Genomic DNA, 11,102 nt, shown 5'->3' with positions numbered 1-11,102 from the left:
TTATTTTATTGATTAATCACATTAAATTCACCGTATAAATAAAAACAATAACATAATTAAATATCATGAAAATAACATCAATAAAAACATACTTTATTAAACTATACTAGTAATTTTTGTTAATTTAATGAATAATTAATTTATAATATCAAAATTATTAATTTAATAACATCAATGAATAATTAATTTTATTGATTTATCAAAATTATTAATTTAATAAATTACTCAAATTGGTACCCAAAAAATATTATTTTATATATATAATAGAAATTATTAATTTATGAAGTATTAAATTATAGAGATTTTATTAATTTATGAAGTATTAAATTATAGAGATTTTATTACATGAATACTAGTCATCTTTCACCTTCATTAAACAAATCTGCAATTTATTTGTTGATTAGTTAGAAAAATTGGTGTTTAGTTGTTATTTTCACAAAATATATAGTATGTTCCAAGACATTATATTATATATACACAAAGTCCAAATTGTCAAGGCCCAAATAAACCGGCCCAGAACTTCCTTTCAAGTACGGGATCCGAATAGACCGATCGAATCAAAACCGACCCATTGTTTACCTAAAGCCCTAAAAACCTACAAAATATTTCTTCTCCTCTTTACTGTCGCCACCTTTTCCCTCTCTGTGATGCTTCTTTTTCACACGCTTCAAATAGTTGGGAGTCAGTCAGATTCACGAAGAATACAGCTCAATATCCCAACACAGAGATGCTTAAAGTTCATCGAAGCAGCTCAGTGGAGTGGAAACCATCCCCTGTCGTTGCCCTAGCCACCAGCGCAGACGGCTCTCAGGTCGCCGCCGCTCGCGCCGACAGCTCTCTAGAGATTTGGCTGGTCTCCCCAGGATCCGTTGGTTGGCACTGTCAGCTTGTACGCCACACCACTCTCTTTTGATAAATTAAAGATTTTAATTTATTGGAAAATGGTGAAATGAATTTTTTTCTGTGTAGACGATACATGGGGACCCTAATTCGAGAGTTTCATCTCTGGTGTGGTGTCGTTCTGGGCCGACAGGTGCATCTCTGGGTCGACTTTTCTCGTCCAGCATCGATGGCTCTATTTCCGAATGGGATTTGTTTGATTTAAGGCAAAAGGTGAACCTTTACACATAGAAGTTAAATGATATGTGTTAAATACAGTTCTGTGTATACATCATTCAACCTATGTGAACAGCTTCGAACTAATTGGAAGGAATGGAGATTTTTCAGCTATTAATGATCTGAAGAACTAAATTTGAGTGGTGTAGTCGGAGTTGGAGAGGATAGTTGGAATAAACTTGTTTTGCCGTTGTTTTTAAGGCTGTGAATTCATTGGTTGAAAGCATTTGCATGCATGATGCAAATACATTTTAAGTTATTTTTGGAACTTGAGAAATTAATTTTAAAGCCATCCCCAACATTTTTATGGAATTTTTTGATCAATTTCCTGCATTTGAACTTTGAAGCTATGAATATGCTATTGACCTTGTACATGTTTCGTGTCGTGCTTGCCTACAGAGGGTTCTTGATTCAATTGGGATCTCAATATGGCAAATTGCTGCTGAACCATGCTATGATCTGCAATTTGACGTGAAGAAAGAAATCGACTTTCGCGAAAATGGTCATACTAATTCAATCAATAGTTGCCTCGATGAAGAGGAGAGTAGTGAAAGTGAAAGTGACAACGACGACAAGGATGCTATTGAGCATCATGAGGATAGTGATGCTAAGGACACCCGTCTAGCAGCTGCTTGTGATGATGGCTGTGTGCGAGTGTATGGTGTTTCATATGCAGAGAAACTTACTTACAACAGGACGTTGCCAAGGGTCAGTGGTGAGACAGCTTCCCTATTTGGTTTATTATCTATTTTTAAATCCTTGCTTTTGGTGCAAAAACCTGACGGTCTGACTTTATATCACATTTCTTTCAGGACGCACATTAAGTGTGACATGGAGTCCCGATGCCAGCAGGATTTATTCAGGGAGTAGTGATGGGTATGTGGTACTGTTTACATTGTATTATGTTCGTAAACATTGAATAAAATGATTACTATATTCTTTTATGAGCACATATAGGTATGTGTATTTACATAAAGTTGGAAGTTGAAAATGCCTTTAATGCATTGAAGTTCGTATAGTTTATCAGATTTTCTTTTTTAATTAGATTCATAAGGTGTTGGGATGCTAAGCTGGCTCATGAGATCTACAGAATAACCGCTGCAATTGGAGGTCCTGGAAGTGGAAGTGATCTTTGTGTATGGTCTTTACTTGCATTGAGGTATATGTCTATTCGATTATATCATTCTGCCTATACATGTTGATTATGTATTTAATTTCTTTCTATAAGCTATCTTCTCCAATAATATTGTTGGTTTTAGATGTGGAACCATCGTCAGTGCGGATAGTTCTGGTAGTGTGCAATTCTGGGACAGTCAATTTGGGACGCTTTTGCAGGCTCATACATATCATAAGGGTGACGTAAATGCCTTAGCCGCATCTCCTAACCATAACAGAGTTTTCTCTGCTGGTTCTGATGGTCAGGTACATTCTGATCTGATTTTTTGGCCTGGTTATTTGTTGCCCCATGCCTTGGTGAGCTTTCCACTGTACCCCATGCCTTAGTATGATCGATTTTGGTTAGATATGCTTGGAATAAAATTTATTGTCATCGCCTTATTTTCCTGGGTTTCTTTTGATGGGTGATCACCTCATCCTCTTTGTTCTGAAGGTTAGGTATTTACAAGATCTTTGGTATCAAGAAAGATGGTTGTCTATTGCTGATAAGCTGAAACATTACTTCATTATCTTAGCTATTCCGACTGTGTTTTTTATTAGCCACCTCATGATGCGCAAAACTTATTTTCCATGTCCTTTTTTTTGTGATGTTTTACTCAAGTTGGAATGTGTAACCTGCTGTTTTTTGTAGGTCATACTTTATAAACTTTCCAGTGGAGCTGTTGATTCTTGTGATGGAAAGTCCAACACTGTAAAAAAATGGACGTATATTCGCGGTGTTAGAGCTCATACACATGATGTTAAGGCGTTGACTGTGGCAGTACCTATAAACCATGATGGTAGGTTTGTGCTTTGAGTGATTTTTATAATTTCAGCTTTTTTGACATTGTGGTTGAGCACGCATTTCTCGATCCTCTATTTTTTGCGTCTATCAAATAAAATGGATCTCTTTTCATCAGCAGATCTGCCTCCTGAGGAGAAGGTTAAAAGGTCACGAGGCAAGGAAAAGCCGCTTGATTTCAGTTATCATGAGTGGGCGCATTTGGGTGTGCCCATGCTTATCTCAGCTGGTGATGATACTAAACTATTCGCATACTCTGCTATGATGTTTGACAAGTTTTCTCCCCATGATATATGCCCTGCCCCACAGAGAATGCCCATGCAACTAGTGATGAAATCCATTATTAATCAGACGCCGTTGCTTTTGATCCAGTCTGCTCACTGGTTAGACATTTATTGTGTGCGTTTGAAAAATGGTTCTGTCTCCGACAATAGTCCTGGACCGTCTGGTGGGCTTGCAACCACAGATTTAGTGGCACGAGTTAAATGTAAGGCTTCTCGAAAGATCACATGCAGTACAATTTCTTCATCAGGCACATCATTTGCCTACTCCGACCACGTGAAACCTAATTTATTTGAATTGAGAAGAAGTAAATCTGGCAGGGGTGCTTGGACAGTAAATAAAAGGCAGCTTCCTCTGGAAATACCATTTGCCCATTGCATGATTTTTAGTTCTGATTCTTCTCGTCTGTTGTTAGCTGGGCAAGATAGAAGGATATACGTAAGTGTTGCCTCTCTATCTGTTTTTTTTTTTTGGTTACCATGATTCTTATACTTCTTGCTTGCTGTCATACTGTGATACTCTCATGTTTTCTTTCCTCTTGTCCATCAGACCCACGTGGATGTTTGACATATATTGTTTAGTTTATTTCACTCAGCCAATGATGAAATTAAGTTTATCACTTGATACCGCAATTGGAGACATCTATAGTACATTATTGATTTGAGGCATCTAGTCTTCCGTGTATTTTATAATACATGGTTGCTTGGGTACTAGTGAAGTGTGACCTCGTGTGTGTTTAAAAGTGAGACACTACATGTATGACTGAAAAATCCTTGATTGCATTGTATGATGTAAGTGAAGCGCATTGGATAATGGATATGTTCTCAGAAAAGTTGAAATGTCATTGCCATCGGGAATAAATGTTCTACTTGGATGGTAAGTTAGAAAAAAAAAATTGGTTCCTTTGAACGAAGTTCCCTGTTTTGACTTACTGGGACACAGTAGCCTACCGTTCTGATCTGAGTGTATGGTCTTTTGAGATTCTGTGCTAAACGGCCTTGTGAGCTGCTTGAATATAATGTTGATGTTAATCATTACGCGGCTGTTTTACGTTTGTCATTCTTAAAAAAATAATCTGATTGTATCATTGCTTCGTTATTTGTTAAACACGTATTTTGGGATGATTGTCTATCCTTTTTCTGTAATTTCCTGCGATATTTCGAACAATAGATGGATGTATCTCATTAATATTTTTTTAATGTTTTTTAGCTGAGATAATAACATTGTTTTGTCTGGTCAAATGTGTTCATGTGTTTTTTGTCTAACTAAATCTCATGGGACGCTGACAAATCACGGGAGTGTCTGTTGGTAATTGATGTAGATTTAGGCCCTTAGTTTTTTGTAGCTGTTTTGTATTTTATTTGTTTGCTTAATCTTCTATCTCATGCAGGTTGTAAATGTGGGAAGTTCAGAGGTTGTTCATGTCTTTACTCCTTGTTCCAAAGATGATGTCGAGCAATTGCCACCATGTGAACCTCCCATTACAAAAATGTTCACAAGTATTGATGGTCAGTGGCTAGCTGCCATCAACTGCTTTGGAGATTTATATATTTTCAATCTTGAAACATTAAGGTACATGGGAGCCCTTTTCTTCTGTTTGTTTGTTTAAAATATGAATTGGCTTTAGTTGTCTCAAGTTGTGTACTATTTTAGTACTCGTGTTATGATTTGTTTAATTGATTTGTCCTTTTCTTGCAATCATAACTGCATGGACAGATATTTTATTAAAATTTTGTGCTTTGCATCTGATCCAATCAGTGGCTACGTGGGAAATCTTTGATGAGTAGTTATTTTTAACCACAGGCAACACTGGTTCTTATCAAGATTGGAATGTGCCTCTGTTACGGCTGGTGGTTTTACGCCTCAAAACAGTAACATTCTTATAATTTCTACCTCATCAAATCAAGTTTATGCATTGGATGTGGAGGCCAAACAATTGGGAGAATGGTCCATTCGGAATACATTTTCTCTGCCCAGAAGATATCAGGAATTTCCTGGCGAAGTGATCGGTCTTTCCTTCCCACCATCCTCTAGTACTTCCGTTATTGTCTACAGTCCCAGGTGATTTCCATTTTCTTTGATGGAAATGGTTTATACGCATATTCCACACGTGCATTTTTTTTAAGTTAAATCTCCCTCTGCCTTCGTAGTATGACTGAATTCGGCGACCAATATGCCTTTTTGTTTCTCCATTTGTTTAATAACAGTCAGAAGACAATGACATTCCACAGTAGCAACTGAAAAGGGAATTTGTCGTCATTATTGCAAAAACGTAGATGCTGTAGTTTAGAATCTGTTAATAGACTTCATCTCAGGAGTCAGTATCTTTAAATTTCCCTGTAGATATGAAAAGTGACTTTCAACTTGGTGGAAGCTTGAATTGGAATCCTCAGTCCTTGAACAACACGAGGACAGTGCTGTTTTTATTTCAGAACTAATTCATTATAACACTGTAGCTTATAACGTCTGCACTTAATTGAAACTGCTGCATCTGGAGTCAATTTAAGACTAATAGCCATAGAACCTCCCATTATACTTATATCATCTGGCTATTTCAATATGTAGCCAATATTCCAATATGAAACTGATATCTTTGATGCACCAGGGCCATGTGCTTGATTGATTTTGGGTTGCCTGTCGATAGAGACGATGATGTTGAGTTTGCAAATGATCAAGGATTAACAAGAAAGCTACACAGCAATGGGGTTCTAAAGCTTAAGCGAAAGGTTCACGAATTAGAAACTAAACATGGTGGTAGAAAGAATTTTGAATTTTGTGCTTTCAGGGATCCTGTCTTATTCGTTGAACATCTTTCTAAAAATTCTCTCTTGGTCATAGACAAACCATGGATACAAGTCGTTAAGACTTTTGATGCCCAACCTGTTCACAGACATATTTTTGGGACATAACACACTCAATCCAGGTGCCTTTTTTACACATGGAGGTCACAAATGCTACCTTCTATCATTTTTGCTCTCTTTTTCTTCTTCGTATTGTTTTTTCTCGATGCTTTGGGAGGAGGCTGTGTACTATGATGTGCAATGTATCTTGATAGTTTTATTAACAGAAAGTTTAATATATTCATTGATTCGCTATTCTGTGTACCATCTTTATTATTCTTATAATCACCCTCATCTGCATTTACTGTCTCTATTTAAACATGTATTGGAAGTAGAAGTTCTGCTAGTCAGAAATTCCTCCCGCTTATGTTTGAGTACGACTCCCACCAGTAGTTTGTATTCGTTGTGACCATATATCCATTTCTATATTTAAATTTAAATTAGGAAATATTTATTGTGACTTGTTGATTCTTATCTAAGAAGAAAGTTTGTTTGCACAGCATAGATCAGGGACCAGCTACGCTGGGCCTCGAAAGGAATTGTTTGCAGTGGGATGAAAGCTTTAACCCCTTTCCTTTCACCACTTGTTGCTTTTAAGGTATCTAATCGTGTTTGCAATGCAACATAGTACTTGATGGTTTTTCATATTCATCATCATCTGCTCGCCCTCTCTTTGAATTCCAATTTCTATCCCCATGATACTTTTTCCTGTTTTCCTTTTCTTTGATACATGAAAAGTTCTTAGTTATCGTTGCTGTTTCTATCAAATCCACTTAAATTTCAGCTTTCTCAAACAAATTTACGAAAAGGAAAAAAAAGGAAAATGCAAGTGTGAAGAGAGAAAGGGTTGACCAACGGGTCTTACAAATGTCCAACTTCTTAGAAGAATATTCTTCTTCTAACACCTTAAACCATTAAATTTTATTTCATACCGTCAACTTTATAGTGTAGTTCCAAGCTTTTCATGTTGTATGCTGAAAGTCTAGAACGCATCTATGATATGCACTTTCACCATGAGTTGCCTCTGATCCTCCTCTGTTTTCCCTACTTCAATGCTCTTTAATTTTATCCTCTGGCTCCAAGCATTAATTTGGGAATGCTATAATTTTGATGGTAAGGGTCTTATCTGTACGGACATTGTATCAATGCAAATTCAAGGGTTGAGATCTATCAATACATGTGAGTCATACTATTTTTTCAATGGATCTCATAAATATTGATAAATCTTTATCCTCGAATACATCATTGGAGTAGTGTCTGTAAAAGTAGGTTGAAATTATCCATAATTTTGAACCAGCTCTATCCAATTGACCGAGGTCAAGGCAGGGAAAACCTAGTGGTATGAAGTGAGGATGAACATTTAAATGTATCTTGTTGATTTGAAATTGGAGTATTAATATTTATTCATTAATATAATATTTAGGGGAAAAATGTTAGCTAACCGAGGATTGAGAGAAAATTACATGGAGAATTGTCAATCAAGAGTAAGTATCTCGTGAGACAGTATCACAAATATTGATGAAAAAACTAATATTTTAGTAAAAAAATGATAATATTTTTTTATGAATCGTATCATTTGGAGATCTATCACAAAATTATGTGAGACCATCTTATAGGATTTTAAATATATAAATAAATGTTACAAAAATGTATCTGATGAAAACACATTCTACAAATTATTCTCTCTTTTGTATACGTTACACGAGCCGTGTGCATGCGTCGACGGTGGAAGTATCGGAAAAATTATGAAGAAACATTCTACAAATTTATATTATATATATTGTAAGAAGTGTGTAAACTAAATTATCTAAAACACCCTTGTTACTAAATTTTCACACCAAAAAATCATTTTGCAGATACTTTGTTTTTGTTTCCCTGAATTATCCTTGCTCATTTAATGTAATATACTATGAACTTTAATAGAAGCATTTAATTTTTTCTTTTGAAATCAGAACCATTTAAATTTTAAGCATCTAAAATGGCCTTAAATCCAATCAAGAAAATCATGAACACTTTTCATATGATGATATTTTTAATAATCAAGTATTTTAAATACCTGAAAATATTCTTATAATCTTTTGATCGGGACAATTTTTATTTCTTGGGGGTTTTGGGTATGCAATTTTGTAAATGACTTTATTCTGGTAATTCTCCCAATTATATATATATATATATAGTTCTTTTATGGTGCCCAACACTATATGCCCACTTCATGCGGCATGAAGTGGGCATATAGTGTTGGGCACCATAAAAGAACTATATATATATATATATATATATATATATATACACACACTCTTAAATCGATATCTCACCAAAAAATTCATAAAAAATAATAATTGGGGGCATTAAAGAGGACAAATTCTGTTTTTGTATCTTTCTATTTGTTACTGTAGTAGTAGTTGTCCTCGCCTATATTACATTTATATATAATAACACTCATTTTGTATTTATAGTCCAATTGTAGTAAGACTAGCAAAGATTTTTGTGATGCCACCCGGGTATTTTCTTTTCAATCTGATAAGATTTTCCACAACAATAGTATGTTTTTTTTTTTATTTTTCGATTAATTTTTGCCCTCTATTCCTAAATTCGTGCTACATTATATCGATGTATGCTAATTTGTTTGATATCACTCCACTGTGATATTATTCTCAATTATTTGGGTACTATGAAGTGAGAGCTTGTTAGGACTAGGAACACAGCTGGGAGACATTGTCTTTTTCCTAAAATTTGAGTCATTGGGCTCCAATTCCTAAGCATGGCAAGAACTTCAACACATATTTGGAAGAATCCAATCAAAATCAAATTCATTCAATATTCGCATCAATAATATTAATAAATGCGATGGATTACAGGTTAGCGATCAAGTTGTGATATGTGGCATAAAATAAGTAAATTAATTTTTTTTTTAAAAAACTATAAACAAATTTTACGTATCATGAATTTATATAAATACGTAAAAGTAAAACTTGTGAATCAAAACAAACTTCCCTACCAAAACTGTAAATTGTGAGATTTCCGTTTTGTGGGGGCAAAATATATTTGAGTTGATTGCCACCAAGTTTATTTATTGATTTCATCATAAGAATTGTCCAATTTAAGTTGCTGAAGTACACGTCAATTAGTTCTTGGCTAGGCTGGCAATTCTTATAATAGAAAGGTTTTATTCTCTTGTAATATCAATTTGCTCTATAGTTATCTATATATGTGGTCAGCCCACAAGTACTTGTGGTAAATATTTATGTAGTTATCGATGTGATATTATGTGGTCTGAAATCTGAATTAAGAAAAAAAAAAATCAATTGAGTTGGTCCTGCGTTTGTTCTTGGATGAGCGATCATTTTACGTCTGTATGAGTCTATTCATATTATCATTAGTTAAATTTGTTAACTTTACATATCACAATAAAGCCTCAAAAGGTTTTTTTTTTTTTTTTTTGGGTTTTTAACTTGGCTATGTTTTAATATATTTCAGGCTTGTTCCCTAGTGAACAGACAGGAAGGAATAACAGTTAGAAATGAAATATAATATTTGTTACATTAAATAAATGAAGGAGATACAATTACAAAATACAAATTAAAGATCCTTAAAATTCAACTGAGATTTCCATTAACGTTGTTCTCTCCACTTCTTACTGCTTCTTTCTTCCAAACAAAGTACTGCCTGAAAAGTTAACACACAAAGGTTAATTAGGCTGCAGTATAAAACCAAACATTAATTATTATGTTATTGACTGCAAATTAATTACAGAATGGGTGAAAATTACGCACTTGATTTCCCTTTTGTGGAAGATTTGAAGAACCCTGTGTGCTTCTTCGTAATTGGTTCGCCCTGAATGATTTTTAGAAAGAAAAAAAAAAGATGAAAATAGTATATATATATATACCAGAAGATATATAATATATAAATATATATGACTGTGTGCCGCATAATTAATATATAGTTCAGAAAAGCATCTTCTTGAAAATTACCTCGGCGGAATTAAATTCTTGCAAATGAGTACCAGAAGGAGCCAGATTGTCCTGATCAGATTCAATCCAAAATTTCAAAAGGGCAGATAGAAAATATTGAGCAAAAGACATTATATATATATATATGTATATAATTGGTGTATTTAATTTTTTTTTCTAGCTTGAACTTGCCTGCGCGAAATGATGAGGAAGTGGAGAGGTGGCAGTATCATCAAGGCAAAAACTCTCTTGCCTTTTAATCCTCATCAGCTGATCTTTTGCTTTATTCTTATTCTGCTTACTCTTTTTCTTATTTCCTCCTGCAGGCGCTGAAGATTCAATATGGCCATGAAAGAGCTGGAGGTTGTTGCCACGGGCGTAGTTTTCGTGTTCTTGGAACTGTGGAGGGCCTGATGATGCATCTGATAGCATGGATAAATCTTCATCATCATCTTCTTGATCTGGATTCACATTTTTAACCAAAACCCTTGTGTATTTATCAGTGGAATTTGATGTTTGATCCAAGTACATGGTCCAACCTGATTCGCATCCACTGCTGCACTCGGAATTCGATACATTCATTGCTAGCTAGCTAGCTAGCTTCTTTTAAGCTAGCTGTGAAGAAGAGTGATTATTAATTTATTTGAGTCTTCTTCTTTAATATGTATTTATAAGAAAAAATTATACACACACTTATACACACATGTGAGGCCAAAATGAAATGAATCACGCCCAAATCCTAGATTATTTTTGTCTTTGGCTCTGACACTGTATTATCTAATTTGAGAAGAATTGAAATTTGCCAGTTGTCTGGGTCATTCGTGGGGTTTGGGTTGGCCTTTGACATTTTCTGGGAGGTAAGTAATTGCGACATTTCTACTGAGGTAATTTAAATGTGAGAAGAAGAGGGAAGACAGTGGAAAATTCCAATTCATGTCTTTGTGTGAGGATATA

General features: G+C 34.8%; 2 protein-coding genes across 3 annotated transcripts; one reads left to right on the top strand and one right to left on the bottom strand.

The window, feature by feature from the left end:
• The first annotated feature begins 599 nt into the window (after positions 1 to 599).
• Positions 600 to 6,453, top strand: LOC140860367 (WD repeat-containing protein PCN-like). 2 transcript variants are annotated; one of them, XM_073263356.1, is made up of 11 exons: positions 600 to 889; positions 970 to 1,113; positions 1,516 to 1,831; positions 1,929 to 1,992; positions 2,162 to 2,275; positions 2,376 to 2,538; positions 2,924 to 3,071; positions 3,192 to 3,793; positions 4,746 to 4,927; positions 5,159 to 5,416; positions 5,961 to 6,453. In XM_073263356.1, the coding sequence occupies exons 1-11, from the start codon at positions 728 to 730 to the stop codon at positions 6,262 to 6,264; spliced, it is 2,457 nt and encodes an 818-aa protein (XP_073119457.1). In that variant the 5' UTR covers positions 600 to 727; the 3' UTR covers positions 6,265 to 6,453. The 2 variants fall into 2 exon arrangements, with proteins under 2 accessions (XP_073119457.1, XP_073119458.1); XM_073263357.1 differs by having other exon boundaries at positions 601 to 889; positions 3,195 to 3,793.
• A 3,104-nt stretch (positions 6,454 to 9,557) lies between these two features.
• LOC140866864 (protein SOB FIVE-LIKE 5-like) lies at positions 9,558 to 11,051 on the bottom strand. The gene is made up of 4 exons (XM_073271920.1): positions 10,341 to 11,051; positions 10,170 to 10,220; positions 9,969 to 10,029; positions 9,558 to 9,861 (listed from the first exon to the last, which is right to left on the bottom strand). The coding sequence occupies exons 1-4, from the start codon at positions 10,728 to 10,730 to the stop codon at positions 9,830 to 9,832; spliced, it is 534 nt and encodes a 177-aa protein (XP_073128021.1). The 5' UTR covers positions 10,731 to 11,051; the 3' UTR covers positions 9,558 to 9,829.
• Positions 11,052 to 11,102: the final 51 nt, after the last annotated feature.

This window comes from Henckelia pumila, chromosome 4 (assembly GCF_033568475.1).
Source record: "Henckelia pumila isolate YLH828 chromosome 4, ASM3356847v2, whole genome shotgun sequence".
Lineage (NCBI taxonomy): Eukaryota > Viridiplantae > Streptophyta > Magnoliopsida > Lamiales > Gesneriaceae > Henckelia > Henckelia pumila.
The sequence above is the reverse complement of the archived record's forward strand: the minus strand, read 5'-3'. Positions and strand labels throughout refer to the sequence as shown.

Coding starts and splice junctions, on each gene's coding strand:
- LOC140860367 (XM_073263356.1), top strand. CDS start 728: ATGCTTAAAGTTCATCGAAGCAGCTCAGTGGAGTGGAAACCATCCCCT. Junction 890..969: donor TTGGTTGGCACTGTCAGCTT/GTACGCCACACC, acceptor TTTTCTGTGTAG/ACGATACATGGGGACCCTAA. Junction 2,539..2,923: donor CTGCTGGTTCTGATGGTCAG/GTACATTCTGAT, acceptor TGTTTTTTGTAG/GTCATACTTTATAAACTTTC.
- LOC140866864 (XM_073271920.1), bottom strand. CDS start 10,730: ATGAATGTATCGAATTCCGAGTGCAGCAGTGGATGCGAATCAGGTTGG. Junction 10,221..10,340: donor TTCCTCATCATTTCGCGCAG/GCAAGTTCAAGC, acceptor GAATCTGATCAG/GACAATCTGGCTCCTTCTGG. Junction 9,862..9,968: donor TTCCACAAAAGGGAAATCAA/GTGCGTAATTTT, acceptor TTAACTTTTCAG/GCAGTACTTTGTTTGGAAGA.